The 27912-nt window shown below is 29.7% G+C and overlaps 1 protein-coding gene across 2 annotated transcripts in view; it reads right to left on the reverse strand.

Annotated features, from left to right (window-relative positions):
- Positions 1 to 20723, reverse strand: part of LOC135962094 (GTP-binding protein RAD) — a 113349-nt gene extending 92626 nt beyond the window's left edge. Inside the window, exon 1 of one of the 2 annotated variants that reach the window (XM_065513834.1) lies at positions 20360 to 20723. In XM_065513834.1, coding sequence (XP_065369906.1) covers positions 20360 to 20569 — 210 coding nt within the window. In that variant the 5' untranslated portion in view covers positions 20570 to 20723. The remainder of the gene's footprint in view (positions 1 to 20359) is intronic. The other variant, XM_065513833.1, reaches the window with a different exon arrangement.
- Positions 20724 to 27912: the final 7189 nt, after the last annotated feature.

The following is a 27912-nucleotide window of genomic DNA, read 5'->3' on the forward strand; positions in this document are numbered from 1 at the left end:
TTATACGAACTTTTAAGCATTTAATTTAAAATTTCAGTTTTTAAATTCTTTATTAATTTGTTATCAACATATGGATAATTCGAAAGTTCAATTATCAAAATAAAAGAGTTTTTAATTTGCATATTTTTCGGTCTCATGCAGAAAGGCCCTAACTCCCAATTTTTCGTTATTAAATATTAATTTTTTTTTTAAATATGTCATCCAATTTTATGAAATACAGTCATGGGAAATCATTTAGGTTCCTTTTTTTTGAATATTTCATAGAAATTTGATATTGTCCAGGCATAATTTTAAATTTTAATTTCAAAAATTGCATATCCTCTTGGATATCCTGAAAAGTGATATTTTTTTGGATTGACCCATATAGATTTACATACTTATATATTGTGAATAATTAGCATATACATATTTATGTAAGTACGTGTGCTGTAGTAAAACCGATTTACCTTCTATGGAGTAAAATTTAAAACAATTGCACATGCAAATAGCTGTAACATGCTCCTGCATACATTTCAGGTATTATTGACTATCAACTAATGTGTTTTGTTTTTTTCACATCATTATTTGCACAATACGACAATAGAACTGAGATGCACGAATGTACATAGACTGTGCTGCAGAGGCGAAGCAATGTTTATGAAGGTTTTAGAAAATTTTCAAAAATTTTCGAAGTATTTCGGAAAAGTTTTTAGTTTCAATTATCCTTAAGATTTCTATTTACACTCCATATCTGAATATATTGATACTTATATCCCCCACTAAAAATATGGCGGGTATATTGAGTTTGTCATTCTATTTGTAACATATCGAAATATTAAACTTAGTACCAAAAAGGGTATATATTCTGGGATCTTATACAATTCTAAAACGATCTTGCTATGTCCGTCCGTTTGTCTGTTGTTGGCACGATAGGGCCTCGAGGGCAGGACCTAGAGAGACATTTTTCAAATAATCTTTGTTGATCAGAAAGGTATTGAAAATAGACAAAATTCATCACGTACCAACCTCCAAAAAAGTTGATATTTTTATACCCTTCACCATCGTGAGAAGTTTGTCATTCCGTTTGTAATTTTCAAAATATAATTTTCCGACCCTATAAAGTATATATATTCTGGATCCATATAGATAGCGGTGTCGATTAAGCCATGTCCGTCTGTCTGTTGAAATCAACTTTCCGAAGCCCCCAAATAATTTACATACACGGTTCATGCATCAATATCTCCGGAATTCTTCCATCTCGGTTGCTATTTAAAATCGAGAAAATCGGCTGAGATATAAGGAAAAAGTCAGTACGATTTTTGACCTATATCTGGATTACTAAGTCATTAATATAGACAATATGGATACCTAATGATAGATATTTCAAAGACCTTTGCAATGACGTATACAAGACCATAGTAAGTTGGACCTACAATGGGTCAGAATCGGAAAAATATATTTTAACCCGAATTTTTTTTCGCTAAATATTAAAAAAAAAAATTTTAAAATTAAAAAAATTTTAAGAAACAATTAAAGTTTTTTTTTCAAAAAATGTAAAAAGAAGTTTGGAAACAAAATAAGTTTGTTTAACTAAAAATATTTAAAATTTTTGAAGAATAATTTGGTGAAGGGTATATAAGATTCGGCACAGCCGAATATAGCTCTCTTACTTGTTCAAAAATATTTTGCTAGTTAAAAATATAAGCTGTATTGAAAATGGAAAGAATCGGTCCATGATTTTTCCCAGCCCCCATACAAATTTCTTCCCGGAATATGGGTCAATATTATAGATGTATCCTATTAAGCATAATCCAGCGACTTTACTTGGCGCCACAGGAAATAAAATCACACGACCTTGGGATAATTGAAAGGTCCATTTGTTGCGGTTGCCGTATTGCAAAAAACCACATATTTATCGGATCAATGGCATCCATATTTTCAAACCAAAAATCATTGAATCAAACGGTGCATTTTTATACCCTACACCACGATATTGGGGAGGGTATAATGCGTTTGTACAGATGTTTGTAACGCCCAAAAATATTAGTCTAACACCCACCTTAAAGTATACCGATCGACTTAGAATCACATTCTGAGTCGATTAAACGATGTCCGTCTGGTTGTCTGGCTGGCTATCCATGTAAACCTTGTGCGCAGAGTACAGGTCGCAATTTTGAAGATATTTCGATCAAATTTGGTACAAATTATTTTTTCGGCCCAAGGACCAAGTCTATTGAAACTGGCTGAAATCGGTCCATTATTTCACCTAGCCTCCATACAAATGTCCTCTCGAAATTGGACTTTATCGGTCATAAATGTTTAATTTATAAATGTATCTCCACAAATTGCGCTACAAATAAGTTTTATATATACAAAATTCATGTCACCAAATTTTGTTACGATCGGTCCATAATTAGTCATAGCTCCCATATAGACCCGCTTCCGAAAATCACTTTAAAGTGCATAAATCGCTTAAAAATGTTGGTATACTCACAAAAGTCAACATAGTAAACTTTCATATAGACATAAATCACACGATTATGTCCCCATATAAGGCCCACTTCCGAAAATCACTCAAAAATATAAATTATTGAAATTTTAAAAGAAAAATGTTTTTGCTCTTTTACTTAGTGTAGGGTAAGGCTTGACCGACCATATTTTCTTACTTGTTGTAGATGTAATGGAGTCTGTAGGGTGTGTTGTGGATTAATCTCATTCCATATGCGCCAATTTTGTTTATTAACAAACCCGTTAAGCCAAAAATTTGCAATAAAACAATCGTTTATAAGTTGCGCGAATCGGTGACGGATTTTCAAAGTATATTTAAATAATTTTGTAGTGTTGTTCAAGCATCAATCTATTCATGAAGATTTACCGGAGTATACTGATCATAAATGTCAAAAAGTGAGCGCAGTATGACAGTTCGTTTGACAGTTTAAAATTTCGTAAGTTATATCGGGTTTAAAAAACACTCTTTATTTAAGTTTTTTAAATAAAATTGGAGATATGGCATCTTGAAAGCACAAAACTTTATTTTGAGGGGGTGACTAAAAATACGTTATTTCTCACTCTATGAGTCATTCTAATGTACTTATTTCACAATAATTTCAGTTATTCGTTCATTTTCATGATGCAATAAACATTTATCAGACCACAAACATTCACAAATTGCTTTCACTCAGTGAACTGTTGTAACGAGTGAGATATTCGTTAGCAAACATCTAGACTTATTGACTGCCACCAACTCATTTGTGCAATTTTCAGTTTTTTTTAATGCATTTTTCAGTAAATAAAAAAATCCATGCAATAACAATTTTTGATATTTTTATTACGCCTTGATTTCTTCGAATATATGAGTGGGTATTATTGTGCCCTACACCACAAGTTGGAAATTCCATTTGTAAATTTGACAATTTGTATCTATTAACGACCGTATGAATTTTATAAATATTTCAATTAAAATACAACACAACAAAACTAATTTATTGAATTAAATTAAAATTGAAACAAAGGATAAATCATATTTAATTAGATCCGTTTAATTAAAAAGTAGTTTATGACAGCGACAAAACTATAATAAAACTAAAAAAAGTTGAGAACTTTTGTACGGAAATTGATATTAAAAATATTTTTATTTTAATTTTGTCATTTTCAGAATATGGGGGCTTAAAAATATCTAATAAAAGCTCTGTTTTTGTTTATAACAAAAAATAATAAATTAAAATTTATATTCACATTATTCAATGTAAACAATATTTAAAAATAGTAGTCTTTGATTGATTTTTTTGCATTGTTTACTTAACATGTCACACTGTAATGTATTGTTACGAAATTGCACCATCAATTTGAATTTAACCGTCTATAACGACTGTTTGCAACATTAATCATATTTATAAACATATCCAGAGCTTGTAATTTCTTCTGATAACGTGATGTTATTAACATTTTTTATAAGTACAATAACATTAACTGTTAATGCTGTTTACATTAACATTAAAACAGCTCTAGAAATATAACATTCTAGTTTTGCCCCTTAGATAATTCATAAAACTACTAGAAAATTTTAAAATGGGTATACTGAAATGTATCTGATACAGAGACCGAAAATAACGGGTTCATTTTCATTTCAATGGTAAATTCTCATTCGCATCCATTTAAAAATAATTTTTTGTGATATATCACTGAGAGTATGATTTATTCGAGAATATTTTAGGTTTTGGGTTGAGAGAAACAGAAAAAAAACAAACACAAATAATCTGGATGAGTGATTTATAATTTATTTTTTTCGGCTTGTGACTTTTATTTGCGTATATGAAAAATAAATTGCAAAAATGCATTTGATGCAAATCAACGCTTAAATATATAAAATTTATCAAAAGATCAATAACAATTTACAAAAAAATCTCCTTTCTGTTACTCAGATTTCATTAATTAATACTTATCATATTATTTCCATAATTTGTTAAAAATTACTAGAAATATGTTATTGTATGTAAATAAAACAGAAAGTAACAGTTATTAAGAACAAGAACAAATGAATTGTTTATCTAACACCAAACCATTATAAAACAACAAAAATGAATAAAGGTCATACCAAATAATTTATATATAAATCATTTTATAACTGTTATTTTCAGTGATTTATTTTTATCACAAAAATATAAATCACAATTTGGACTTTTTGGTATATGGGCGAGTTATTATCTCTGATTCTGGTATATGAGTACAAGATTTTGGATTTTAATATATTTATGAAGATCCAAAAAGTATATAGGTATACTTTAGGCGCGAAACGGGGGTTATATACCCTTCACCATATTATACTTTATAATAAAAAATCCATTTTTGGGATTTTACAACACTTTTTTTGCGAATTGTTGGATTGCTGTAAATATTTTTCAAAATTTGTTTCTATTTTTCCATTTGGAATAGAAAATTTAGCATAACTGTAAAATTTCACTAAAAACTATCAGTGTTTAAAAAGTTACGATAACTAACAAATTTTTAACTGTTGCTACAACTACTGCTTCAAAAAAGTAGTGGTATGTAGCGGTAGCAGTAGCATTTGTCTTTTTTCGTTTTATTGTTTTTTTAAAACTACTGCTACCTTCAAAATATAAAACTCTTAACAGAGCAGTAGTAATAAAACATGAATTGTAAATGGAGTAGTAGCATAAAAATACAAATCATTGCTACTGCTCTATATCGAGTTTTAATTTTAAAGGTAGCAGTAAAGTAGCAGTTGATGCAGCAGTTATGGTAGCAATAAAAGTAGTCAAAAAAGAAAATCTTCAGTCATAACACCAAAATTGACAGAATTAAACACTGTGTGTTGTTTTTGTTTTGAGAGAGTTTGAAAGAATTATTCGATTTTATTCGTCTCAGATGTTCGTGTTGCTAACAGAAAGATTGTGTTTTCTGTGTGTATAACAAAAAAGCCGAACTTTTGTTTACAACACGACCAACATACACAACAACAACACATAATATAATTTTTTGGCTGAAGATTTTTATTTTTGACTTATTTTATTGCTACCTCAACTGCTACTTAGCTGCTACTTCAACTGCTACTTCTTCTACTACCTCAACTGCTACTTCTATTACTACTAAATTTTAAAAGTAGCAGAATTAATAAAAAACTAATGACTGCTACATCAAAACTTTTTCTTTTTTAAGGTAGCAATAGAAAATAAATTACTCTGCTACTTTTAAATTTTTCTTTTATTAGTACTACTACAACTACTGCTACCAAAATGTGAAGGTAGCAGTAGTAGTAGTAATTATTGACTCCGAGTTTTTATTAATTTTTTAACTAGACTACTTGTGTTTTTTCGTTGCTACTGCAACTTGTAGTCTAGTTTTTTAAACACTGAAAACTATTCAGAAATAAAAATTTAATTTAAATGCAAAAATTCAATAAAAACCATTTTTTGTCATATTTATCAAAAAAGTATTCCATGAATTTTTTAATTGTCAAAAGCTATATACATTTTTGAAAAGTAGACAACATTCCCTAGCCATTGATATATAACGTATCTGCCTTATGTTTTTTACGTGGCAAATTAATTAGAAAAAACTTAACAAGTCGCAGAGAATTTACATAGCACTGTTATTTACATTCATAAAAATGCTATTGAATTTTACTTAAAAAGTTTTCTGAATAGACCTGGTCCCCTCGGCATCAATAATTTAAAATTTTTTTTTTCACTTCCTCTTTCTGCATGTGAAATTTCATTCAAATCGGACTTACCGTTCAGAAGTTACTTATTTATTTCCCTCTATTTTTTTTCTATAACACTGTGCGATGTAGGCCCGACTTACTTCAGCCTTATATACGCATTTGCAAAGGTCTTTGAAATATATATTATTGGAGGTTGTCCTGGTTTTAAATCAAGCCGGGAGGATTCCTGAAATATTGATGTTTGAATCATGTATATAAGATATTTTGGGGTTACGGAAAGTTGATTTCAACATACATACGGACAGACTGATAATGTAGAAATTACAAACGGAATGACAAACTTATATTACCACTTATTGGGAAGTGTAAAAAATCCTTTACTAGTTATCCCCTACATCAACATAGTGGGATTGGGTTAGTGATGCTGTTTGTAACGTGCAAGAATATTGTCCCAACTTAAGGTATACCAATCTGCTCAGTATCACTTTCTGTGTCGATTATGCGATGTCCGTCCGTCTGTCCGTCCATGGAAACCTTGTAATCAAACTACATGTCGCAATTTCAAACATAATTCGATTAAATTTGGCACGAATTCGATTAAAAAAGACGAAGCCTATTGAATTTGTTTAAAATCGGTCAATTATTTCTTCTAGCCTCATACAACTGCCCTAACTCACAAATATCTTTGTTATGTAGATATCCAAATCAAATTTAGCACAAACTAAATTTTGTAACGATCGGTCGATAAGTAGTCATAACTCCCATATAACGCCTACTTCTGAAAATCATTTAAACGAGTATAGATTTCTTAAAAATTATGGTATCCAAATAAAATTCAACAAAACAAGTTTCATATATACAGAAGACAAGCCACCTTATTTGATGGCGATGGGTCCATAATTAATCATAGCTCCCAAATAAATTTTATAAGAAAAATGTTTATAATAAACTTCTCGGTGTATGGTATTATATGGTCGGGCTTGACCGAATATACTTTCTTACTTGTTTTTTTAATTTTTAATTTTTTATTTGTATATTTGGCGTAATATACAAACAAAATCATGTTAATATATGGTTTTGTGGTTTTAAATTTGATTGAAATTATATTTTACATATTTATACAAGAAGGGGCGTTGGTGTGAAAAAAGGTTAAGTCATTGTGTCACTGGTTAAGATGTAATTCAAATCGATTTAAAAGCAAAATACTAAAAATTCATTTTTTTAAAACAATTGTAGTTTTCTTGCAAAAGTCTTAATTGTTATGTGATGGATTAGTTCATGGATTTAGCAACATACGAAGTGAATATATAGTAAAGCAATTTTGGGTAACTAAACTATTAATTTTGAGTTTAGTAAATGGAAATTTTCAATGCATTTTCATTTGGTTTTTAAATACGTTAGTAATCCTATTAAGATTTAAAAAGAAAGATTCAAAAATATGCATACTACATGAGTTGCTTCCATCATGGACTAAATGAATTAGATGTTTTATTCAAATGATTTGTTATGCCCCTCCCACACAATAATCATTTAAGAACTTAAATCCAATTCCTAAACTTATGTATATGTGGAAATAAATAAAAATATTAAAATCGTGTAAAAATCTACTTTTGTTATTTTGTTATGATTGAAAACTTAAGCTATGTTCACAATGACAGAGTCACTACAATATGTACTCCAGTAAAAAATGTTGAACGTTCAAAATACAGATTGAAATTTTGGAAAAAAATTTTTCAAACTATTGAAATTTTAAATAAATTTCCTACACCACACTCAAACAATTTAACATTCTGAAATACATACTTCTCATATTATCCAATATGTTTCCTTCCAAAAAACAAGTAAGAAAGTATGGTCGGTCAATCCCGACTATATAATACCCTACACTAAGTGAAAGAGCAAAAACATTTTTCTTTTAAAATTTCAGTAATTTATATTTTTGAGTGATTTTCGGAAGTGGGCCTTATATGGGAGCTATGACCAATTATGGACCGATCACCATGAAATTAGGTCGTGTGATTAATGTCTATATTAAAGTTAACTATGTTGAATTTTGTGTGTATACCAATATTTTTAAGCGATTTATGCACGTTAAAGTGATTTCGGAAGCGGGTCTATATGGGAGTTATGACTAATTATGGACCGAACGTAACAAAATTTTGTGACATGAATTTTGTGTATATAAAACTTATTTGGAGCGGAATTTGTGGAGATACATATATAAATTAAACATTTATGACCGATAAAGTCCAATTTCGGGAGGACATTTGTATGGGGGCTAGGTGAAATAATGGACCGATTTCAGCCAGTTTCAATAGGCTTGGTCCTTGAGCCGAAAATAATAATATGTATAAATTATAATAATAAAAAATAATAAAATTGCGACCTGTACTCTGCGCACAAGGTTTACATGGACAGCCAGACGGACGGACGGACGGACATCGTTTAATCGACTCAGAAAGTGATTCTAAGTTGATCGGTATACTTTAAGGTGGGTGTTAGACTAATATTTTTGGGCGGTACAAACATCTGCACAAACGCATTATACCCTCCCCACTATGGTGGTGTAGGGCAGTGTAGCCAGATGTGGGGATTTGTCCCCAATTTGGGGATTTCAAGATTTTTTTGGGGACAGAATTTCGTGGGGAGGGATTTGGGGATTTTAACAAATTTTGGGGATTTACATCCATTTTTGGGGATTTTACATTTTTAGACATTAGCGGTATTCACAATGTAGAGTCTTGGCCTAGTAATAAAGCAGAAGAGATATTTATTGACAAACATTTCAATTTCTAATCTATTTGGTTTTATATTTTGTTTAAATAATCATATTTTATTTCTTTCATTTCTTCAGAATTTGATGAAAAACACAAAAATTTTTGATTTTTCGTTTCCAGGACACTACTTTGATAATAAAAAAATTAAAAAAGGATTTCATCAAAAGTTCAGAGATATTAAATTGTTTTAAATTCTTGCTAAACACAGAAAGCTGAATCATTCTCTAGGAGCCAATTTTTGACTTCGTATTTAAATGTTAATTACACTGTTCGAAAGTGAAAAAAATGTCAAAAAATTTCAGAAACATCCTCAAATTCAGAATTTATTCTAAAAAAAAGTTTTCAATGATGTTCGTCAACTTATCGTAGACCTGTAACTTAAGCTGGCCACACACGGTTGATTTCTGATTATGATTTGTTCGTGTTCGACATCTTGTTACTTGTTAATGGGGATGTGCGCGATAAAAATCACAAATCAGGCGAACAAATCATTCCGTGTGGGCCAGCTTTAGACAGTTTTTATCCGACTTTATATTTTTCAACGGGTTTGGAAAGAAAACTGATTACGTTTTAAAATACCGTGCATCTTTTGATACATTTGTAAGTTATAAGTATTGTTTTTGTTAAGAATATCTAAAAAAAAACAAAATTTGGTTTTAGTAGCATTTCAATACTTATTTTGATATGAAAGCTTATACCAATGTAACTATATACATTTTTATTGCAATGTATAAAGAAAATTTAGTTCTTAACATGTCTTCTGTATATGTATATGAAAACTATTTGTGTTGAATTTTATTTGAGTTTGAAATATTTTTAAGAAATCTATAGTCATTAAAATGATTTTCGGAAGTGGGCATTATATGGTAAATTTGGTGAGGCAGGTTCGGCATATATAAAACTTATTTTTGCTGAATTTGTTTTTTATATCTATATAACTAAGATATTTATGACAGCTTAACTATTTTCAGATAGGGCAATCGTATGGGGGCTATGAGAAATGATGTACCCATTCTAATCAAATTCAATAGGCTTCGTCCTTGGGGCAATACAAAAGCTTGTATCAAAGTATCTTTGAAATTGCGACCTGTAGTTTGATTACAAGGTTTACATGGACGGACGGACATCGCAAAATCGACTCAGAAAGTGATCCAGAACATATTGGTATACTTTAAGGTGGGTATTGGGACAATATTTTTGCACGTTGCAAACATCAGCTCTAACTCAATATACCCTTCTTTGGAACTTTTTTCGAAAAAGTTTCATAACTTTTGCAAATATAAACCGATTTCGACAAGTAATGTTTATTCCTATATATTCTATTGTCTTTAAAACACTGTGTAAAAAAATAGGTTTTCATAGAAAAAAATTAAAATGACTTTGTTGAATTTGAAAAACGACGAAAAAAATATGCAAAATGTGTGAGTTAGAGGTACTAAAGTACTACTTAAAACAGTTTTTTCAAAATAACTCAAAATTTTGAGGAAGTTTCAAAATCTTTGAAAACGGTTTTAGTATTCCCTCACCTAGGCCTACAACCACCATTGGGTCGCTTTTCAAGTTCTGACAAAAAGTTTTATTTTGTAGCAGAGTGTTATCTTTAAGTTCTATTTTAATACGACAATGAGTTTTTCAGTGCTTTTTTAAATTATACTTGAATGGATTCCACTTCCGATGCGGTGAAATTATGGCTTATTTTGTCCATTTTTTACAAAATATACTTTCTTTTTCTGGAATAAAAAATCGAATATTATAAAGCTCTTGATTTCTCAAGGAGTTATAAAAACTAATTCATACAAAAATCGGATAAAGATCAAGAATTCTTTGGCAGGTTTCAAAGTAAAATGACATCTTCCAAACAACTTGTTCCAAAATCGATGAATCAACATTTTGAAAACTGACAATGAGGAAAATAGATGTAAAAATGCTTGTCGTATGTTATTATACCAGATTGCAACTTTAGTTTGTTAAACTCAACATAGTAAAATTTAGTATTAACCATAGCTGTAAATTGTGAATATTTTTATTCAAAATATTTCCAAAAACTTAATTATTTTTGAATTTTAGTTATATTTGAAAAAATAAATTTATATTGAAATCATTCTATATTATTCAAAATAGGATACTAATTAATATATATCTATTTAGAATATAAAGCAATAAATATTATTTGATTTAAATAGAATACGATATTAAATATATTATACTGAAAAGTTTTGAATAAACATTCATAAAATTATACTAATATTATTTGTATTTTAGTAACAATAAGTTGTATTTTATTCAATATATAATGAATAGATTTTAAAATATTTTAATCAATATCAAAACATGTAATTATTTTCAAATTATATTTTTATAGTAAAAATAAAATATTAATTTAGTTTATTCAACTAGTTATAAATGAAATATTATTTTATTTATTCGAAAATTTGTTGATCGATTTTATTCAAAGCAATTTTCTTTGAATAATTTTATTTCTCCAAAAAAAAAGAAAAATATTTAAATATTCAACAAAAAAATTTAGAATACTTTTATTCATAGAAATTTTCTTTGAATAATTTTATTTGTGAAAATAAAGTCAAATATTTTAACAACTAATTTTTGAACAGTTTTATAAAAAAAAATTTTTGTGTGTGAAAATGAACTCGGACGATGAAGATTTTTCATCCGATGATTATGAAAAAGATCCTTCGTTTTCTATGAAAAACCAAAAACAATGCTCAAAAATAATTCAACGATAAATAGCCCTAGGAGGAATGCCATGTCAGACGATCATTTTGAACAACTAGTTCCTTTAAAAACAGTTTTCAAAAATAATTCATGAATTTTGTTCTTCACAATTTAAATTAATAATAAACCTCCAATTGAAACCATAAATCTGTGTTCATATTCTAGTGATAATCAATGATTAAGTAGTAGTTTTTAAAAATAGAATATTAGATATCATAGAATTAGGGTCTGAAAAAATGTGTAATTCGTTTTGAAAATAACTTTTTCAACTCAGAATGCAATCAGAAGACATTTTACATCAACATTATTGTGAAATAAAAATATTCCTTAACATTTATTAGAATTATTTCTATTCAGTAATTTTTGGAAAAATAAATTTATTTGTTTCAAATTTGTGAGAAATAAAAATATTTCTAAAGTTTTATTAGAATTATTTCTATTCAATCATTTTTTGTTTGAATAATTTTAGTTTTTTGTGTTTTGTTTGAATAAATATTCCAAAGAAATTAGTTGATTTTTTTGTATCTAAATGAAATAAATTTAAATTTTATTCAACTTTGTTTTATTTGAATATATAAAATTTTACTATTTTCTAAAAAAAATTCAATATAATTTAATTAAACTAATATAAAATGATTATATTTATAATTTATTTGGTTTTAAAAGATATAAATATGGATAAATTTAACTGTAAATATTATTAATAAATTAGACAAATACTTTATTTAACTAATAAATAATTTGGAAAATAAATATTTATAATTGGAAACAAAAACTAAAATAATATAAAAAATATTTATATTTAGTATTTTATTCACAAGTTACAGCTATGGTATTAACAATATAATTTAATTTTTTTTATGGTGACAAAATTGGGGATTTCAATTTTGAAATGGGGATTTTTTGGGGACATCGACTTTAAGATTGGGGACATAAGGTAAACTTTGTCTGGCAACACTGGTGTAGGGTATAATTATGAATGAATGCATTTCTCTATGAATTAAATCTGGGCATAGTAAACAAAATTCCAAACCACAATTCCAAACTCCTAAATTTACCTCCTGCCCGCAATACAAAAACTTTGCTCTCTTCATCTCTGTAAAATCTATTTAATAATTAACATAAGTCCTGTTAATGATAACATTTGAATGTTAACTCCAGACTTAAAATTATCTGCACTCTGCAGTAGAAACTGTTGGAACTGTTGGGGTTGAATAAAAAGAGATAGCCACATTTTAAATCAAATAAAAAACAAGTAAGAGAGTTATATTACACAGTACAACATTTTTCAGTCCATTGCTTTGGGACTCAATTCTGACAATTGCACGTGAAAATAGCCCCAAAAATAAGAACTTCTGTATCATTAGTTTTGTCAAGTTGGCTGCCATAATAATTTAATGGCCATACGAATTTTTTTCCTCAAGGTGGATTTTTATCACTTCTTCTATATTTTATCACGGTTATATCTCGTATACCGTACGGAATATCTCTTTTGTGGCTGAAGAAAATTTGTAGATATTGAATAGTAGAAGAATAGTACGGAACATACCTATCCGAAAAAGTTGCATCCAGTGCCTTAAAAATCGCAAAAATGCCCATTTTTTGAAATTTTTTACCAATTGTTCACCTTTTTTGCTCAATAACTGGATTACAAATCCAATTATAGACCGAACACCATGAAATTAGGTCGTGTGATTTGTGTTTATATGAAAGTTATTTATCATGAATTTTGCTTCTATACCATAATTTTTAACAAATTTATTCACTTTAAAGTGATTTTCGATTTATGGACCGATCATAAAAAAATTTCGTACATATAATTTGTTCGGCCGAAGGACGAAGCCTGTTGAAATTGGCTGAAATCGGTTCATTATTTCACCTAGCCCCCATACAAATGTCCTTCCGAAATTGGACTTTATCGGTCATAAATGTTTAATTTATCTATGTATCTACACAAATTTCGCTCCAAATAAGTTTTATATAAACAAAATTCATGTCACCAAATTTTATTATGATCGGTCCATAATTATTTATAGCTCCCATATAAGACTCGCATCCGAAAATCACTTTAAAGTGAATAAATCTGTTAAAAATGATGGTATAGAAGCAAAATTCATGATAAATAACTTTCATATAAACACAAATCACACGACCTAATTTCATGGTGTTCCGTCCATAATTGGATTTGTAATCCAGTTATTGAACAAAAAATTTGAAAAATTGGTAAAAAATTTAAAAAAATGGGCACTTTTGCGATTTTTAAGGCACTGGATGTAACTTTTTTGGGTAGGTATGTTCCGTACTTTTCTTCTACTATTCAATATCTACAACTTTTCTTCAGCCACAAAAGAGATATTCCGTACGGTATACGAGATATAACCGTGATAAAATATAGAAAAAGTGATAAAAATCCACCTTGAGGAAAAAAAATTAGTATGGCCATTAAATTATTACGGCAGCCAAATTGACAAAACTAATGATGCATAAGTTCTTATTTTTGGGGCTACTTTCAAGTGCAATTGTTAGAATTGAGTCCCAAAATCATGTGTTGTACTGTGTTAGGCTGTGCCGAATCTTATATAGCCTTCACCAAATTATACTTCAAAATTTTAAATGTTGTTTTTTTAAAAAAAATAGTTTGGAAAATTTTTTTTTTTCGAATTATTTGAAAAATTTTTACATTTAAAATTTTTTTTTTTTTCGAATTGTTATTTTAAAATGTTTTCTTTTGAATTAAATTTTTTTTTAAAAAATTTAAAAAAAAAAAATTTTTTAATTTTTTTTTTTGGTGACAAAAAAACTTCGGTTTAAAAAATATTTTTTCTGATTTTGACTCATTGTAGGTCCAACTTGCAAAGGTCTTTGAAATATCTATTATTAGATATCCATATTGTTTATATTAATGACTAGTTATCCAGATATAGGTCAAAAATTGGTAAAAAATCGCGGTTGTACTGGTTTTTTCCTCATATCTCAGACATTTGTGGACCGATTTTGCTGATTTTAAATAGAAAACTTCTCGAAAGCATGTCTGACAGAATTATTGAAGATTTGGATCCCGAAGATATCTGGGGTCTTCAGAAAATTGATTTCAACAGACAGACGGACATTGCTTAATCGACTCCGCTATTTATAAGAATCCAGAATATATATACTTTATAGGGTCGGAAAATTATAAATATAAATTATATAATATAAATTATATAATTATATATAAATTATGGACCGATCGTAATAAAATGTGGTGACATGAATTTCGTATATACTTATTTAGAGCGAAATTTGTGGAGATACATATATAAATTAATCATTTATGACCGATAAAGTTCTTGAAAAAAATTATATGTTCCAAATTTGATCGAAATATCTTCAAAATTGCGACCTGTACTTTGCGCACAAGGTATGGACAGCCAGCCAGCTAGACGGACGGACATCGTTTAATCGGCTCAGAAAGTGATTCTAAGTTGATTGGTATACTTTAAGGTGGGTCTTAGACTAATATTAGTGGGCATTACAAACATCTACACATACGCATAATGCCCTCCCCACTATGGTGGTGTAGGGTATAAATATATATAATCTGCTGCAGAGTGTGACACTCTATCATTGTTAACTTATCTTTACTGCTAAAAATGATAGAGTGATTGTATGATGCATGGATTTCTCAAGAAATACACTTAAAGTTTCCGCTTTTTTTTATTCTCCAGTTTGTAAAATGAATTCTGGGAATGTGTGGAAGTAATACGAATGGATTTAATCAAATCATATTTTCAAACACACACATTTCACTGAATACTTTTATATTTTGCAATGCGTATGGGTGCAGGAAGCACACACAAGTGTAAACATAAAGCTGATGATGGAATTTTCACACCAGAGAATGGTTCTACAAAGAAAAACTATGTCAAACCATGCAGCCATTCATAGACTCACACATATATATGTACAATAGGGTGGCCCCTATCATCAATATTTTCGATTTTGGAAGTAAAAGTGGATTTTGGAAGTGTAAAATTGTTATTTGTCATCTGAACACCAAATACGGAAGATTTGAGCAAAATCGATTAAGGTTTAGTGGTTTCACATTTTATTTAAAGTTTCGAGTTATGGTTCATAAAAATTTGTTGGGTGTATGACTTAAAAATGGGGGAACTATTCAATAACTTACATGTCATATTGAAGGGTACAAATCTGTCATTTATTCTCACTTAGTTCTTGAACATTATAATGTAAAAACAATGTTTTTTGTTAATTCGAAAATGTCGAATTTTGTACCAACAAAGCGTCATATGCGGGAAGTTTTGCTTTACTTCTTTAATTGGAAAAAAAGTGTCGCTGAAGCACACCGATTGTTCACCAAAGCTAATGGAGAATGTGTTCCCTCGGTTTCAACCTACGAGAGATGGTTTATGCAGTTCAGAAATTGTAAATTTGATACGGAATATAAAAGGGCAGTTAAAAAAGTTTGAAGATTAAGAATTGGATGCATTGCTCCATGAGTATTTTTGTCAAACTCAACAAGATCTTGCAAAATCATTGGGAGCTATTCAAGCAGCAATTTCAAAATGTTTGCAAGCAGCAGGATTCATCCAAAAGTAGATAAATTGGGTACCATACGAACTGAAGCCGAGAGACTTTGAAAGACGATTTTGCATGTCCGAAATGCTGCTTGAACGCTATAAAAGAAAATTATTTTTATACCGAATCATTACTTGCAATGAAAAACGGATCAATTACGACAAATCGAAATATAAGAGATTGTACGTGAGGCCGGCCAACCAGCCGAATCGACACCAAAGCCAAATATCCATGGCGCTAATGTAATGTTCTGTATTTGGTGGAAGCGAAAGTGTCTGATCAACTGATTCCTTTAAAGCGAGCATTGGCCGAAAAACGGCCAGACATGAACCCTAATAATCCATCATGACCACGCTAGGCCACATCTTGCAATACATGTAACTTTTAAACTCTAACCCCCATTAACACAAAGTCTGGTTATGTGTTAACTAATAGTTATGCTGTCGGTTAAAATTAGTTTTGTATGAAAACTGTCAGTATAACTATTACTTAGTTAACACCTAACCAGACTACATGTTAATGGGGGTTAGTCTGATTTTAATGAAATTTCTCTGCGAGTTGTAAAGTTTCCCTAATTAATTTGCCACGTAAAAAACATAAGGTAGACTATAACATAAGGTAGACTATCAATGGATAACTTTTGGCAATTACAAAATTCATGGAATACTTTTTAAAAAAATATGAAAAAAGATAAACATTTTTTAAATTGAAATTAAATTTTTATTTAAGAATATTTTTTAATGAAAGTTCAGTTATATAAAGTTTTCTATTAAAAATGAAAAATTAAAAACAGGTTTTGAAATTTGTAGTCAGGTATCCCGCAATTCCCAAAAAAGTGTTGAAAAATCCCACAAATGGGATTTTTAGTTTTTTTGGCTATAATATCCATACCAGGGCCGGGGTTATGGGAACCCTTTACCAAACAATTAAGAACATATTTGGCCATCTAAAATGGGTTACTATATTTTGATATCGACTATGCGAATTGAGAATTTTTGGCCAAAACTTTAATTTTACATAAAAATAGTCCTTTTTTGGATGCTTGGTATAATTAATTTTCAAATTTGTTTTCATTTCAAATATGTAATGTAAAGCTAGCTTTAAAAAAAGTATACATACATTCCTTATACAGCTTCTTAGAAATTTTTAAAAAGAAAAAAAGTACTTTTTTCCCCAAAAACTAGCGAAAAATCACATTTTTTGGATTTTAAAATTCAAATGCATATAACTTTGGAGTCAGTCACGATTTTAAAACAATTCTCTTTTGTTTTGACATATACAGTTTTGTTTGTCCAATAAGGGAATAATGGAGAAATTCGGGAAATACTTGGACCCGCTGTTATTAAAAAACCGGAGTAGGGTGGGTAAAAATTTTGTAAATTTAATTTTCAAAGGGGAAGATCTCCTAAGTTATAAGAGGTTATTCATAGCTACGAGGAGTTTTTTTAGTCCTCGGCGAGGTGATTCTATATATCGGAAAACAGACGATGAAATAGGATCGTTTTAAAAATTGAATATACCCGAGGTGTACTACTTTGGACCCCTGGCCTCACCCTTCGTGGGCTCATGCGGTTAAAATTCAAAACTTAAACTTCTTCTTCTTTGCGCTAGACAAATATCATACAAATATACCATACCACTGTGCAGCATTTGGTTTTTAAATGACGAAGAACAATTTTAGAGCTGGGTAGCATGAAACATCATGTGGAAAATAACTACCACCCTAATTTTAAAACAATGAAACATATATGTAAATGTGTATTTATTTAAATGTAAGACTTTGGTTTTTACAGACAGACGGTCAGACTGTTGTTCAGGCAGACTTCCTGCTAGAAGTCAGTTTTATGGTGAAACAAGTAGAGAGAACTATTTATTTGTTACATGCTTGTAATGTAATAAAAAGGAATAATTTAACACACACTTATGAATTGTTGTAAATATTCCTTCCATTCATGATACGAATATTGTTGGCGGGGAATGCAGCGATTGTTTATAACACATGTAGAGAGTTTCATATACAAGTGAAAGTTCAAAGCATATTTTTGGATTTGATGAATATGGTTTCCTATATTTTTTGAGGAAGCTTATTTTAATACTTGATATAATAGTCCAACCCTAAAAATTTAAGTCAAATCGGATAATGTCAACTACTGTCGCATTGGCTGTGAAGTTTTGAAATGTTTAAGTCATGCTCAGGTCATGAGATTTTCTTAATAAAATAGTATTTCGTCACCTAAAATGCAAAATAACGTAACATCACTTTTCATAAGTTTATAGGAGAAGCAAAAAACGATATAAAATGAAAACTACTTGAGATATTGAGACAAAATTTTCAAATCTGAATTACAATGACCCTAGAAATATATTTTATGAAAAAAAAACTAATTTTTTCAAAGCACACTTTAAGATATGTGGCTTACGTTTTTTTGAATTGTTATTTTCTGAAACGTATCATCAATATAAATTTTGATGAAAAAATAAAAACTTAAAAATATTTTTTTTATTTTAAATAAAAGCAGTTTATATATACATTTTTAATATGGTTATGGTTGTTTTTATTTTAATTACTAACAACTACTTTTTTAAACTAAAAAAGGTCCTTCATTAAATTTTCATTAAGACTGCAAAAAACATTCAATTGCAACAAATTTATTAAAATTGGGATACTACCTAAAATAAGGTAAAACCGATTTATTAATTAATTACTCAAAGCGTATACGTTATTTTGTTCAAGAAAATCATATACTTGATGATACTTTGGTTTAAATTTTGGTTATAACTTGGTTATTTTTGATAGTAAAAGCTTAAAATTTTGTACACATATGTAATATGATGTAGTGAATCGTAATCAATAACAAAATCAATTTCGAATTTTTTGATACGTTGTTTTGCATTTTAGGTGACGATTTGTATCTTCATAAGATATTCATAAATGCTTTTATATGAATTTATGATTGGATAGCCATTCCAATCTGCGGATAAAGATGGAAACTTTTTTATAGCATATTCAAATCTCCAATTTAAAATTACTCTGCTTTGCAGCGGGTGAACTAATTTATATGAACTTTAATCGTTCGTCACCTATATCAGATAAATATGTTATTGTCACATATTGATGTTGGGTATACAAGATTCGGTACAGCCGAATATAGCACTCTTATTTGTTATATTTTTAAAATACTCATCAGTATTCTTATATATGAAAGATGACGATTTACCAAATCTGTCAATCAGTTGTCAATTGCTGCATTAGCGTAAATGGGTTAAAAATCGTTGTGCTATCGAAAAAATTAAAATATTCTCAGTATGGAACTTCCCTCATACATATGGACGTCATGAAATACACAAGTACTGCACATGAGTGTGTGCACTAGGGTGGCCCTTATTTTGTTGTTTTCGATTATTTTCCGTCATCTAAAAATCAGCATTTGAAGAAAATTCGATAACGTTTAGAGGTTGTCTATTTCAGTTGAAGTCTCGTGTTTAACGACAAGTTATTTATGAAATTAAGTTATGACTGTTTATTTCCTTTCTTTTAAAGGACCAACATATTTATGACAGATCCTTTAGAACTATTGTGTTTTCAACAGACAGACAGATGGACGGACATAGCTAGATCGTCTTAGAATTTCATAAGGATCCAGGCCGATTAAATGTATTTCGTTAAATATATTGCAGATAATATATTGATATTTTGCACATGATATTCCTATTATAAAATAAGATTTTATGATGAAAATGGTAAGAATCGGTCCATGATTTCACCTAGCACCCATACAAATAGAACAATTATAGGTGGGAGCAGCGAAAATTGAAAAAGTGCCACCCTAATGCAAAAATGCTTTGTGTTGGTGTGTTTTAAAATCATTGTATAAAATTGTGACAGTATAAACTGACACTGATATGAATAAATTACATAAATTGATATAGAAACGAGAAAATATATTTTATTTATATTCTTTTGCATAGGCAAATACACGCGTATTTTGGTGTAAAATATATGTAATTCATTTGAAATATTTACATGAATGTAATTAAAATTATAAAAAATAAATAATTTTATTATGAATAAAGGGGAATAGAAGAGAATATACATATGAATGTAACTTACCGATCTACCGGCAGTGGCTGTTATACGTGCACTTTGTGAGCGGGTGGCAGGTCGACGTCTCCTATAGTTGGGTGTGCCCTGTGAGTCTGGTGTATTGTTGCCCGAGGGCATGTTATAAATAACGGTTTCTATGCTTCCGCCGGTAGCACATATGGAAGCACTTCTCGTTTTCTTTTGCATACGCATCGGTGATGATATATCGTCAGCCATGTTTGCTTGAGTTCTGGTCAATAATTACTTTAAGATTAAAGATTTGTGTTTGTTGTAAATAGGTTTTAAAATTTTGTTTCAAAATCTTCTCAACATTGACATCAGCACTATTTATGTTTTAATGCTGCTTTAGTTTGTCTGTTTAAAATACTTTTTCAATGTGCCAAAAAAAATCAAACTGCAATGAAAAGAAAATAAAATATACATTAATACTCACTCGTATTATTTTAGCAAAAGAAACATTTCGTTAGAACATAAAAAAAATGTTTATTACATTTTAAAAAGCATCTTTATGTATTTTGTGTGTTCAGCTTTTTCGTATTTTTATGCTGTTTGTTTTAGAAATAAAATTTAATGTACACTGTGTGAAAAAAAATACCAAAAAAAACAAAAACAATGTTAAATATAAATCTAAAAAAAAATTTAAAACAAAAGTAGGTCATTCATATTCATGTGTATCTTAAACGCTTGAAATGAATAATCTCTAAGGTTTATAATTAGAATAAGAAGAAATATGAAAACATGTAAGTTTTGTTTTATTTATGGTGGTTTTGAATGAATTTTACATCAATTTCTAATAATAGATTTTTGTTTATACCCTATACCACGACTGGAAGTTTGTCATTCTGTTTGTGATTGCCTAATTATTCATTTGCGACCCCACAAAGTGTATATATGTATATACTGGGTATTTATACATAGATAGCCAAGTCGATATAACCAAGTCAGTATGTCCGTCTGTATGTTGAAATCAACTTTCCGAAGCCAACAAACTACTTACCTACTTGACTGGTACATAAATATATCCGATATAGTCCAACTTCGATTGATATTTAAAGTCGAGAAAATCGGCCCACAAATGGCAGCGATATAAGCAAAAAACCGAGAATATATCGATTTTGGTTACCCATTTGTGGGACAAATCTTTTTTCACCATATTTTATGCAAAGTACCAATAGTACCAAAAATAAATTAAAACTGTACCCATTAAGGGTTTAAATTTCCAAAAGGTACCAAATTTGTATATGGTATTTTTTGACAAGTGAATAATCTGTCTATCTATCTTCCATCTTTCTTTTATATATATAAAACTCAAACAATTTTTCTATCTATGCCCGTTATAGATTCTGAAACCATTCAACCGTGTTTTTAAAATTTGAGTGTCATTTTAACCCCAAGTGCCATTAAGGGTTAAAATCCATCTTTGTGCTGTTATTATAAATACTAGACTTCATGTTCGGCCTAAAAATATATAACATCTTTAAATTAGAAATTCCAAATATTGAAAATTTTGACCTTTGACCTTCACGATTTAAGGTTTAACGTTTTCCAATTTTAGTAAGACTTTTAGAGTATATTTATAAATATCTGGACTATAAAATTCTGAATAGGTTTTACTTAAAATTCACAACAGTAAGGAAATTGGGCTCATTCGCCAAAATATGGCCAAATCATCTGTTTTTCTGGAAAATCGCAAAATTTAAATCGCAGGTACGGAAAAACTATGGGAGATATTTTCATAATTTTTTCACATTTTTATTCTCTATTATATTCTCAATTAATCCCTGTGAGATGATCAAAAAAGTCTGAAATTTGTTTAACAAAATTTTTAAAAATTTGAAAATGGAGTTTTGAAACTGCCGTTAAAAAAATTTTATTTTTTTGTTCATACCTAAGAATAGGTTAACGGTATCCTACTAAGACAAAAACTCATATACAAGTAAATATGGACATATTTTAAGTAAAAATTAGCTTTTATTTTAATATTTCTCAATATGTGTTAATTTTGTTCTTACATTTCTTGTTCTAGAGGCCTGAGGCACGTTATTGGACTGGGGAATTTTTAATAACTTTAACATTTAACCAATTATACTTTTTTGTTAAAGGGTATATAATATTCGGCACAGCCAAATGAAGCACTCTTACTTATTTTTCGTTTTTTTAGGTTATTTATATTTAATCAAAAATGTGTTATTTTTGTAAAAGGAAACCATTTAATCTCTGTGGGGGTTTCTATGGAAACGAGTATTTAATGTAGGAGAAAACTTACATATCTGTTGGAAATCAATTCAATTTCCAAATAATTCCATTAGTGTGCATGAAGTAATAACATACATTCATATTTATGAGGGCACCTCAGACATGGAACATATTTTAAAAGCTGGCAAATTGTTTTTGTCCAATTTCAAAGATTTTGATATATTTTGAAAGCTCTAAAAAACATTTATCTACAATATTCTAATTAGCGAAGATCTTGGTATGTTTTTTTTTAAATATTGGACACAATTTATGATTAAATTTTTCCTGTTAGTTACTCATTGCTTTCTAAGACAAATGCTTCTTAAGGAACCTAAGAAGCATTTGTTTTAAAATGCAATATACTAATAAGGTTTCCCTAGACCTTTTGAAATTTTATCAATTCTTTATAAAAATTTTGAATTTAAGCAAAATGTTACAAAATCCACAAGCTGGTTTTCCAAAATTGTTTTAGTTACTATGATATAATCCAAATGATTTTTTTCTTCTTGGACCAGCACTCAGGATACGACAAAAATAGTTTATGGGAGGGAGGAAAGAGGCAGTAGTGTTTGTGGACATTCGATTTGAACTTTCCTACATTGAAACTGACAGGAAACACATCAGCGGTAAGTTTGTTCCACATACGAACAGAACGGTTAGAAAACTAATTTTTCTTGTAGTGTGTTGTGCGGTTCAATGGCAAATTGTCCACAAAGAGATGAAAAACTTGTATTATGTAAAAATCTGAGGGTATCCATTATAGTACCGATAAAACAGAGAAAGGGAGCGCACATTGCGACGGTGCTCCAGCGAACCAATAATCACCTTCGCCCTCTCCTGTACGCGGTCTAGAAGCACCGGTCCATACATGGGAGTAGTATTCCATTTTCGGTCGGAAATATGTGGTGCAAATAGTGAGGAAATCAGATGGAGTCAAGTAATTCCTACACCGTTTCAGAATTCCGAGATACCTGAATGCTTCTTTCGACACTTGAAAAATGTGTTTAGGCCAGAACATCAAGAGCAGCGGATTTCACAATATTTACACCAGCCATAAATACAGATGAAGCGACATGGTCTGTCGTTCGTTCGTTTGGTTTTTTTTTTGTTAAAAAGCAACACTGAGTATTGCGAGCGTTGAAAGTGACCCTATTCGCACGACCCCATTGAGAGATTGTCAGAAGGTCCCGATTAAGGGAATCATTAATGTTTGGCCTCATTGCCCCAATCTCTGACAGGCTTGAACTGTAATTGAATGAATATTAAATATTGCTGTCATTAATAGAATAGGAGAAAGAATGGAGACTTGCGGTACCCCTTAATTTACATTGAACTCGTTTGAAGAGATCGCATCTATAACGAATTTCAGTGGTGGCCAGGTAATTAAGACAAAAATTGTTTGCTAAATTCCATGTGATCGTCAATTATTTTTTCAAATATTTCCACAAATATGTATGCATGAGGACAGTTTTAACACACAAGTGTGTTTTATTCAACTGTGTCAATTCATACATATTCTCCACGAATCCATTGGATTTTTCTACAACATGAACAACATTTTTTTTTTTTAAATTAACATATTTTCTCACATTTATATCATTATATTTTTATTATTATAAAATATTCGGACCAAATTTCGTATTTTTAGTTCCATTAGTTTCGCTCATATCATGTTATTAACAGCGGATGTTCGCTGAGGTGGGTCAACGTATTTCCACATATCTTTGTCCAAATATGTTTTACCGATTTTTCAAAACATTTTTGTGAAACTAGAAACAATAATAAATTTCATACCCTTAGAGGTCCTTTTATTTTGGCCCTATCGCATTTAAAATTCAGTTGATGAAAAAAATTCAAGTATTTGTCTTAAATTGCTGGCCACCACTGTATGCAGTGCGTTCTCTGAGAAACTCGGTTTCTTTGGTAAATTATATACATTAATATATAAAAGATTTCAGAGCAATATCAATTATGGATTCAAAAATAAAATATTTTCAATGTAAAAATTCAAAAAATAGTAGATTTTTGCTGTTTTTTGGGCGAAAAGGTGACTTAAATTTTTTTTTATTAAAAAAAACTTTATTTAAGAACATATAACAATTTTATGTTTCTCTGTAAGTTATCTTTACGGAGAAGATTTTGGTATAAAAAACATGTCTTATTTTTCGAATAAGTGACCTCAGAATTTGGGCCACATGTTCTAAAATCCTAAAGCTGGGATTAAAAAATGGAAAGCAGCTTTGGAAATATTGATATGTTCACCATTTATCCCCAAAATATTATCCCATCCGCAAAGTGTGGACCCTATGGGCAAAATTGGAATTAGAATGACAAATTTAAAAAAACGTGTAGAATTTCATTTAGTTTTGTTAATAAATAAAGATTTTATTACATATTTCATATTTATTGAGTTTCTAAAACTAAAATTTGTATACACATTTTAATAGGATTGCAAATATTATGAACAATTTGATCCACATTTATTCCGAACTAATATTTCTTGTTTAGATAAGTTAATTTTTTATCTTACAAAAAAAATTTCAAGTCAATATCTCAATTAGATTCAAAAATATGCCACTTTAAATCTCAGTAAGATTTCAGAAATTTTAATTACATTTTTTGAATACAGGATGAGCTAGCTACAAAGAGCAAAAGTTGACCACCTCGAGTATGAAGACGTTTTTAGAATTCATAAGTTAAGAGTCCAAATTTTTAACTCATCAATTTTCTGCCTCATCGACATCTGCTATCAAACCACCCTTCGAACTATTTTCAAATGCATCAAATTAATTGGGAATAACATCCGACATGTGCTACCAAATTCTGAAAAACTTTAAGAAAGATTCCTAGAAACGATCGGGCCACTAAATTTGAAAATAAACCATCAATAACTTTTCCAAAATTTCCCAGAAAATATCACAGCATCAATAATTAACAGTTATAAACCACACTAAAAGCGTATATCCATTTTTTAAGCATATTGACTTCACATTGCTGCTGGACTTTTGTCTTTTAATATCTACTGTATTCTGAAAAAAATCTTCTAAGGAATTGCATAAAAAGATACAAAGGAAAACTTTGTTTAATTTTTCAATCTCCAATCAAGCATTGTGTTTTTGGTCCTTTTCAGCTATGAATTATTTTGTGTCCAAAGAAGAATACGTACGTATGTCTATCTTTGCCAACCCACTTGCATTGTATAAAAAAGACTCTACTTTAAATTCAAAAAAAAAAAATCATGTTCACTTAACCTCAAAGTGAAGTACTATTACAGTGACCAGTAAAAAGTCTATATAAAGTGTCTTATAAATCGAGATCTAAAAATAATTGTTTCTTAATTTGGTTGAAAAAGAAAATCATTTTCGCACCGAAACATTACTTGCAATGAAAAATGGATCCATTACAATCACCCCTATCGCGAATCAATAGTTCACATGAAATATGTTCCCTTTTCCCATTTCTCGTTCATGAGTTTGTTCACGTGAAAAAATTCCCCATGTTGTGAAATTTTTAGATGTAATTTTGTAAACAATAAGCAGCTGTTACGAATAACTATTGTGAATGAAAAGTTCATGGGAATATCATGATTTCAATTTTCCCTTCGAGGGAAATGGATATTTCATGGGAACAAAATTTCACATGTTACTGCCGATAGGGGTGAATTACTCGAAGCGTAATAGATCGTATGTCAAGCTCGGCCAACTAGCAGAATCGACCCCTAGGTCAAATATTCATGGGGCTACAAAAATGGTGGGTCCAAAAATTATAAGCTGCTGAAAATAACTGTTAAAAACTATTTTGAATGAAGTGGTGGAAGTTTTACCTCAAGCGATTTATCAACCAGAACATGCACCAGTACGACTACTATTTGTTTCGATCGATGCAGAACGCTATTTCTGGGATACGCTTCACTGTGGAACAGAGTGTCCAAAATTGGTTTGATTCGTTCTTGGCCTCTAAGGATGAGCAGTTGTTTTGGCACGCAATCCATATGTTTCCAGAAAGATGGGAAAAGGTATAGCTAACAATGACCAATACTTTGAATAAATTTATATTGTACAAATTTTTCAAAATAAAAATCAAAATGACTAGGAGTCAGAGCAAATTTATTTTGTATTATTATCCACACTGTAGTTTGTATTCTTGTTCTCTTTTAATTTGAATGAATTTTTTGTGTCACATTTTAATCATCTCCTCCATGTTGTTGCTGATGTTTTCAGTTCTAAAGCACTCGGTATATACTCATACATAATTTTTACAGCAGTACCCAGCAGTTCTGGATGACTGTCCCGAATTAAGGATATTTAGGATGACTACTAGTTACATAAATAGCTATGTGAATATTAATTTTAACATGTACATATCCTAAGCAGGGATCTATTGACCTAACACAGATTACAAAGAGACTGTCTGATAACTGGTCCAAAGTATTAACGCAAGGGATTCACATACCGTTTACATAGCTACCTAACGGGTTACTTAAGTAGTTCAATTGATTATCTACATAACTTGTTATTTTAACATGTACGTGATCTAATTGACCTCAAATAGTCGGTTAAAAAGACATCTCCTAGACAGTCCAATAACCGATTGTTTGTAAACAAACTTTCCTCCGACTATTCTCTATTTGAGGTGTGTAAAAAATACTTTATAAACGATATAAGTAGATATACAAATAAATTGTGTCACAATTATATCAACACAATTTGTATAAAACCAGCTTGTGCATAATTTATTACATACAAAAAAGTGCAGTAGAAACTAAAAGTTTGAGGTGACTATACTCTAGATTACTTAGAGACACTAAAGTGACAATTGACTTCACGCTAGATTACCTGGGATTTATAAAATAACCAATTGACTTCTCCACGAAGAGAAAATGGCCTAAAATATATAATTTAGAGTTAGCCAGTGATCACACATTAATTACAATTTCTGTCTCTAAGGGATGCATAGACTACTTGTAAAACTGCTGGGTAGTGCACGAATCGTCCGTGTACATTCAATTGTACAGATATGTTTAGAATGTGTTTATGTATGTATATGGAATCGTGACCAAGTGTTACTTGTTTCAAATTTCATTTCTTCCGGTCTGTTGCCTTTTTGGTTTTTCATCGTCATTTTTTTTTATGAAAAGTTAAATATGCATACATACTCCTAGGTATGCATAAGTATGGGTGATTAAACGACAAGTATATATATACATTAGGGAGGCTCATTCTTATACTTATTTTCGATGCTCTCAGCATCCACAATTACTCTTCATCTTCTAAAAACCAAATGCTGAAAATTTGATCAAATTTCTATTTGAAATTTCAGGGTTT

The sequence above is a fragment of the Calliphora vicina genome, chromosome 5 (genome assembly GCF_958450345.1).
Source record: "Calliphora vicina chromosome 5, idCalVici1.1, whole genome shotgun sequence".
NCBI classification, from domain to species: Eukaryota; Metazoa; Arthropoda; class Insecta; order Diptera; family Calliphoridae; genus Calliphora; species Calliphora vicina.